The 7,380-nt window shown below is 57.1% G+C and overlaps 2 protein-coding genes across 2 annotated transcripts in view; both read right to left on the bottom strand.

The window, feature by feature from the left end:
* Positions 1-1,589, bottom strand: part of fam161a (FAM161 centrosomal protein A) — a 5,189-nt gene extending 3,600 nt beyond the window's left edge. The window contains exons 1-2 of the mRNA XM_019889634.1: positions 1,112-1,589; positions 5-60 (exon numbers count right to left, since the gene is read on the bottom strand). Coding sequence (XP_019745193.1) covers positions 5-60; positions 1,112-1,279 — 224 coding nt within the window. The 5' untranslated portion in view covers positions 1,280-1,589. The remainder of the gene's footprint in view (positions 1-4; positions 61-1,111) is intronic.
* Positions 1,590-2,183: 594 nt separating this feature from the next.
* Positions 2,184-5,780, bottom strand: cct4 (chaperonin containing TCP1, subunit 4 (delta)). The gene is made up of 13 exons (XM_019889670.1): positions 5,482-5,780; positions 5,169-5,221; positions 4,988-5,077; positions 4,791-4,899; positions 4,306-4,570; positions 4,027-4,159; positions 3,809-3,948; positions 3,610-3,706; positions 3,337-3,447; positions 3,116-3,246; positions 2,569-2,803; positions 2,369-2,482; positions 2,184-2,279 (listed from the first exon to the last, which is right to left on the bottom strand). The coding sequence occupies exons 1-13, from the start codon at positions 5,597-5,599 to the stop codon at positions 2,265-2,267; spliced, it is 1,611 nt and encodes a 536-aa protein (XP_019745229.1). The 5' UTR covers positions 5,600-5,780; the 3' UTR covers positions 2,184-2,264.
* Between the last annotated feature and the right edge of the window lie 1,600 nt (positions 5,781-7,380).

The raw sequence follows: 7,380 nt of genomic DNA, 5'->3' as shown, positions 1-7,380 counted from the left end.
GCGCTCGCCGGGCGCGGCCCGGGCCCCGCCCTCCTCGTCGCCGGCGTCTCCGCGCGCCACCTGGGGGTCGGGGGGGGGGCAGACCAAACCGGCGTCAAACACAAAGCACCCTGCGGCGCCGGAGGCGGATCCGAGGCCTGGGGGGCGGGGCTCCGGCCAAATGGGACTTCAAGTCACGACATGAATATATATATTGCGGAGCGTGGCGAGCTCCGATGCGCGTCAGCGTCCGAGTACAGTACATCGAAGCCGATTAGGGCTGATGAGGGCGGCTTAACATGGCGGCGTCAGGTCAGGCGGCCTCCAGAAGCCCGATGTCCCGGGCGGGGGGGGGCGCGGGTGAGGGATTAGGAGCACGACTACCACCCACGCTGTCTAATCTTGCCCACGAACAGACAAATGAAGGCCGCCAAGAAAAGCATGCACATCGCTTGCACTTTGATAAATTTTGCCAAAGCGCAGAAAAATGTCGCCGCTTGTTATTTCTTCAGAACTTTTTCAGTTGGGGGGCTTGCCTCATTTCGGGCTTTCGGGTTGGGGAGAATTTCCACTTCTATGCATCCCAAAACGGATTCATTGTTTTTGGCAATCGTTCCACTCCTACTCAATAAACATTTGAAAACCAAACCAAATGTCTTTCAAAATTCAATCCAACTAATCTGTACTTCACAATGGTAGTGTGTGTGTGTGTGTGTGGGGGGGGGGGGGGTTGAAGCCAACGCACACATCGGGGCTGGCATAAAAATCCATATTTTAGGTTTTTTTTAAATTTTTTATATTGTCCCGTGTGCCGGCATCCCAACCAGTAAACGGGGGTGGCCCAAAAGAGAACTCTGTGGAACACCGCCGTGCCCCAAAAGTCGAAACAAGGCAACTGGCCCGACTCATTGGAATGGAACCGTGAAATCACGGTCATTGCAGTGTTTTGTTTTGTTTGCGTTCAGCTGTAAAAGCTAATATTAGTGCGAATAAGAGCTTCAGGGGGTGACTTAATTTCTACTCGTTGGGACAAAGTGCTCAAAGTCCATTTTGAGGCGACAGTGCGAAAGCGGCCTTTCAAGTGCGGTCACTCACGGCGCGCGGCCATTGAGCTCGACTTTGTCACCCTTACCTCGTCCTCGTCCTCGCGGTAGCCGCCGCGGTTGTCCGAGTGAGTCGGCTCCGAGTTGAGCGGTCCTTCGTCCCGCTCGTAGGAGGCCAGCGGCGCCCCGGTGTGCGGGTCCACCGGCCGCTGAAGACACGACGTCACCAGCGCGTTGTTCCGGTACGCGTTGGCCATCACATCTGACGCGTGTGAAACAGTCACAAGACAACCCCGACAAAACAAAAAGTACGGGAGTACGCGGGCCAAAGTGCTCCGGGGGCCCTACAGAGCAAAGCAACAGTTGGGGGGGCGGGGGCGTCAGCCTCAAAGATTAAAGGAAGCAGTCGTTGCCGAGCAACGGAAGCCATCACGTTGTCAAAAGGAAGTGACGTTACATGACGGGCGTGTCGCATTCAACATAGATAGAATCAATTCCAGTACTTTCCAATCTTTACAACTCGAACTGAATGTAGGGATGCAACTCAAGATGACGTTATCGATCAACTCAGCAATCGACTACTTATGCGACGTGAATTGTACTCAAAACAAAACACACCCTTTATTTAAAAAGGGCCGTTTCGCAGACCATTACAGAGAAGCAAATAAGAGTATATTGAACAACAACAACAACAAAAAACAAACAAAAGGCGGCAAAAGCTGGCACGCGAACAAAGGATTTACCCGAAAACTAACTAATATAAGAACGAACAACTTAGCTACTAACTGAGGAAGCGCGAATTCCCGAACAAGACACTTGTTGGGAGGCCGAGAGCAAGCGAGCAACTGCCGTCGGATTCAGAGCGACGAGGCGGTGACTCCTGTCGCTCCCCGGAGGATCTTTGAACTTGGCGCCATTAGTTGTTGGCCAATCAGGAAGGGTCCCTCCCCTCCTCTGGTCTCCGCAGAAACCTGACATCCGCGTCTTCATTTGTGTGCTTATTCTTATTTCATTCAAGATGAAGATTAAAGCCTTATATAAAAAAAAAAAAAAATCTGCCCTATCATTTGTTTTCTGAGCTCATTTGGATGGCAGATCATGAAGCTGTTCTTCAACCCCCCCCCCCAAGAAAAAATAAGGACGGACCAAGAGAGGCACTTGTGTCATTCCGCAAACAAAGTCTTTTATTAACTTAAGCAACCTATCAAGAGCTTCGGGCGGGTCGGCGGCGCCTCGCCAAAATTATCGGGTGTTGACCTGCAAACAAGAAAGAGCGCGACGATGAGCGACGAATGGAACGAATGCAAACGTGGCGTGAAGGAGGGGCTCGGGGGGCTCGGTCCTACCACGTCGTCGATCTTGAGGATGCTGCGCACAGTCTCCGTGGCCAAGGTGAGGGCGCTGATGGACACCAGCAAGGGCTGCACCACCAGCTCCTCCAGGATGTTGGAGATCCCGCCCTGACGCCGGCCGGCGTGGACAAACGAGACAACGTGTCAACGACATGCCGGGAGGGAGAGAGAGCCCACGTTTGCTTTGCGTTCACCTTGCGCACGTTGATGCCGGCCATCTTCTCTCCCTGGGCGTGCCTGTTGCGCAGCTCGGTGACGGTGCAGATGGGGTTGAGGCCGGCGTTCTCGGCCAGCGTGGACGGGATCACCTCCAGGGCGTCGGCGTACGCCCGCACGCAGTACGCCTCCATGCCGGCCAGCGCGCGCGAATACTCGGCCAGCCGCACCGCCAGCTCGATCTCGGGGGCGCCGCCGCCGGCGATCAGGGCCCTGGCGGGGGACGCGACGACATTTTTGGCTCCGCTTAACTTGGCCGCCGACTCGACGTGTGTGTGTGTGTGTGTGTGTGTGTGTGTGTGTGGGCGCGCGAGCCCCTCCCCCTTCCCTCGCCGGGTTGACGTGAGAAACCGGGGCGAGCGCGTCACTGTTCATGTGCCTCCACGTGTTACGCCCCGGCACCAAGGACATGTGTCGGGGCGCCTTTGAAAGGAGGGTCGAGGAAAAAAACCTCGGTGGACTCAAGCGACAAAGGCGGCGATCTGTTGGATCGTGAGCGAAAGGAGAGCGGCGGCGGGGGCGGACCTCTTCTTGACCAGGCAGCGGATGACGCAGAGGGCGTCGTGGATGGACCTCTCGGCCTCCTCGATGACCAGCTTGTTGGAGCCCCTCACCACGATGCTCACCGTCTTGCCGGGGTTGGCGCAGCCGGTGATCTGAGGGCGGCGGAAGGGGGACATTCGGTGAACGAGGGAGCGCGGCGTTCAATTGTATCGATTTTCCCGGTTTGCCGGCCGGCCGCGCACCTTGATGAGCTTGCCCGAGCCGTCCAGGTGGACCTCCTCCGCCGTCTCGGCGGCGCCGAGCATCTCGGGAACAAAGTGGTCGATGTGGGCGACGGGCTTGGTGCCGATGGTCTGAAGAGACACGTCGTTCGACCGGTTTAGGCGTTTTGGATTTTGAACGCGTGCGACGATAGGACAACTAAAATCAGGACCCCAAAACTCACAAGCGTGGAAAAAAAAAAATGGCTCGGCGCACCGGCAGAGGGCGCCGGCCGGCCGGCCGGCGTCGCTCACCTTGCAGATGAACTCGATGTCCTCCCTCTCGATGTCCTTCACCACCATGATCTTCATCTTGTTGAGGAAGTGCAGGGCCAGGTCGCTCAGGGCGTCCCTGCGGGGCCGCAATCAAAAGGGGGGCGGGGCTCGTCAACGTCAACTTCGGCCAAACGCTCGCCCCCGCGACCCCGTTTACGGTGGCGACTTTTGGCCGCACCTGAGGATGGACTTCTGGATGAGCAGCACGTTGCAGCCGGCCTTCTTGATCTGCTTGACCATGTTGAGGATGTAGGCGCGCTCCTCGCGCAGCACGCGGTCCATCTGGGCGTAGTCCGACACCACGATCTGGTTGTCCATCTGCAGGGAAAGCAAAGACGTCAACGTCCGCGCGCGCGGTGGGCGGGCGGCCGCGCCCTCCCTCCCGAGGCCACTCACGTCCGTTTTGGGCGCAGACAAGCAGAACTGGATCAGGCCGATCTTGGCTTTCTCCACTCGACTGACGCCGGCGCTCGCCACCTTCTGGGTCAGCACCAGGCCGTCCACCAGCTCGCAGTCGTCGATGGTGCCCCTGAAACGGGCACATATTGCGCCCCCCCAGTTGGCGGTAAACGAACCGGACTTTTCATCGTCCTCCGGGGGCCGAGCATTTTCAGTCTTGCCTAATTGCCACTAGAGGGCAGGAGTGGCTTTGATCAGAACTCGGGGGGAGCTCACCCGAGCTTCTTGATGACTTTGATGTCCTGCAGGTCGACGCCGGTGGCGGCGGCGGGGTCGATGACGCGCATGACGGCGTCCACGCTCATGGGGGCCAGCAGGCTGGAATACTGCGACACCACCTTGGAGCACAGCGAGGTGGCGGCGCTGTTGAGCAGCGTCTCACGGTCGCTCAGCTGCACCGGCCGGCTCATGGCCGTCAGCACCTGCGCGCCCTTGTCCGCCGCCTTCTGGAAGGACTCGGAGATGATGGTGGGATGGATGCCTGAAAAAAAAAAAAAAAAAATCAAATACAACGGCCGATGGTCTCTGTTCGCAATTTCCTTGTCATCAGGTCCATTCAACAAAATGGACGCCTCAAAAACATCCTAGCGCGCATCCGTTATCGCCGAGGCACTCGAGAGAGACTATCGGTGCCAATACACGGCTTTGGGGGGGGAAGAAAAATCAGCGAACGTCGCTCGTGAACGTCTTTCATTTCTGACCTTTTTGGAGCAGTTTGGAGCAGGCGTCAAGGAGGGCGCCGGCGATCACCACCACCGACGTGGTGCCGTCGCCCGCCTCGATGTCCTGAGCTTTGGACAGCTCCACCAGCTGCAAGACACGCGAGCGCCGTCAGCCGGTGTTGGAGACGCGCACCGTCCAGGGAGGGGGGGCAAGGACGCGTCGGGGCGGAACGTACCATCTTGGCGGCGGGGTGCAGCACCTGCATCTGCTTCAAAATGGTGGCTCCGTCGTTGGTGATGGTCACGTCTCCTTTCTCGTCCTGGATCTAAAAAAAAAAATCAAGGAAGAGGAGCAGTGGAGTGTCACCGGGGGCGCCCAAGAGCCACTTGCGGAGTTGGCGCGACGCCTTCACTGACCATCTTGTCCATTCCTTTGGGCCCCAGGCTGGTTCTGATGGCGTCGGCCACGGCTGGATCGACAACAGGGGTTCCCGTTATCAGACGCTACAGACTTCAATCGTCGTTTATTCACGCGAGCGATCGACCGCGCAGAACGAATCGATCGACACGTCGTCGCGAACGAAAAAGCCTTCGGGCCCGAACTGAAGACGTTCAAAGACCGCTCGGAAATGACTCGTTTTGCGCGACCGCACGTGAGCCGAATGGCATCGGGACGCGAAACGGTCTCCGGCCCGGCCCGAACTGCGACACTCGGCGGGCTTTCAACTACCTTTGGCGGCAGAGATGTTGCTGAAGCGGATCTGAGCCGGCTTGTCGCGGTCCACGTACGCCCCTCCTTTGTTTCTGCCTCCGTTTGGAGCCTTCGGCGCAGCCATCGCTTCGGGCATCGCGACTTGATACTCGGTGGAAAATGTCGGGGGGGGCCTTCACGACAGGAACGACGAGTCCCCGAGATGAAATGTGGCGCCTGGGTTTGGGATGGAAGAGGATTTTCGGACGTCCGCCCGAGACAACTCGGAAGCTTCCAGAGTCGCCGAGAAGAGGGCGCGCAATGATGACGTCGCGAGACAGCACTTGCCGAGCACCGAAACGACACATCGCACTTGAGATTACGGGAACGCTTTCGCCCAACGTGGAAAAAGAAGAAAAAACCAAAGCGCGTCGTTAGGTAGGGAAAGCAAGTGGCGATGAACTACGTGTTTAGAAAGGAGTAGAGGCAACTCGCACTTGATTCGATTTGATTTTTTTTTTTTTGACGAAATGCATGAAGGAGTGGCACCCAAATTTCGTTGCATGGAATACAATGACAGTAAAGGCGATTCTGATTCTGAAAAACCAAACCTAAATGAATGTGATTGAATGTGCGACGTCCAAGGTGTGGAGACCATTTAGTACGTGTGCAATTTGAGCCTCGTCGGTTAACACACTCAAAATGTCATTTTCATCGCCGGCCACACTCGATGTTGATACGACTTGTGATTCGAACGACGTACTGGAAAACGCCCGTCGGCGCAGAATGGCGGCCGAAAGAAATCGAGCCGCTCCGGTTCGATTGCGAGGCCTGCTCGGCTTGAACCACGAGGACCGGAAGCGGTTTTGCCTCGCGTTCGGGTACGAGCGGACACCTCGAAGCCATTGTGATTTTCTTGTCGGAGAAGCGTGCGATTTTGATTTGCCTCCCGGTCGCCGCGTGAGCGAGCGCGCGCTTCGTCAGCCTCCCGAAGGCGGTCGCTCGGCGCCAAAGCTAAAAAGCTAGCGCGAGGACGAGCCGCGACGTCATACGACGCCGAGCCAAGATCCCAGTCGCGTCGTCTTCCAAATGAAGCGTTTTTGAAGAAAGCCGTCATTTCAAACCCGCGGTGAGATTCGCGCCCCTTTTTCCATCGCGATCCCGACAAGACCGTGGGGTCGATCGACGAAACGATCCATCGGACTGTCGCGAATGCGCCTTCTGTCGAGATTCGGATCGTCGCGTACATCGGACGGGGTGTCGGTAGGCTGCAGACGGAATCAGCTGTGTGTGTGTTTGACGTGTGAGCAGGAGATGTTGCCCCTGAAGGAGAAGGACAAGGCGATCGTCGGGAAGCTGTTGGCGTCCGGCTGCTGCGCTCGCTGCGTGCTCAGGTTCTGCTGCATCGGAGTCCCGGACGCCTACAGGCACGGCCGCCGGGTACGCAGCACCGCAGACATGTAACCTTAGGATTATTAGGATTGGACACGAACTTCCCGTCGGGGCAGGGCATGCACTTTCCTTCACTTGGATGAAAACATTCAGTGACACACGAGAAAGAACTCCGTCATTGGGCGAGATGCTGACATTTTGCTTGAAGAAATGGCGTGCAAAAAAAGCGCCGTCGTGAGCGCGGAAATGTGTTTTGCTGTGGAACAGGAAACGCTCAGGCAACTTCGAGCCTTCGCGGAGGAAAACCACGATTGCCAGAATGTCGGCCAATTGGAACCGGCTCGCAAAAGAAGCAGACTGGAGTCGGAGGAAGCGGCGGACGAGGACGAGGGCGAGGGCGTGTGCGTGGTGTGCTTGGGCGTCCTGCAGCACCTCAGCGACGCCAGCCAGGCTGTGCAGGTCACACACACATGTTTACATGCGGAAAAAATGTGTCTTGAGACCGAAGCTGGGCTAAAAAAAAAAAAAAAAAAATGGTTTTTTAAC

Source organism: Hippocampus comes, unplaced genomic scaffold, assembly GCF_001891065.2.
Source record: "Hippocampus comes isolate QL1 unplaced genomic scaffold, H_comes_QL1_v1.1 scaffold301, whole genome shotgun sequence".
NCBI classification, from domain to species: domain Eukaryota; kingdom Metazoa; phylum Chordata; class Actinopteri; order Syngnathiformes; family Syngnathidae; genus Hippocampus; species Hippocampus comes.
The sequence above is the reverse complement of the archived record's forward strand: the minus strand, read 5'-3'. Positions and strand labels throughout refer to the sequence as shown.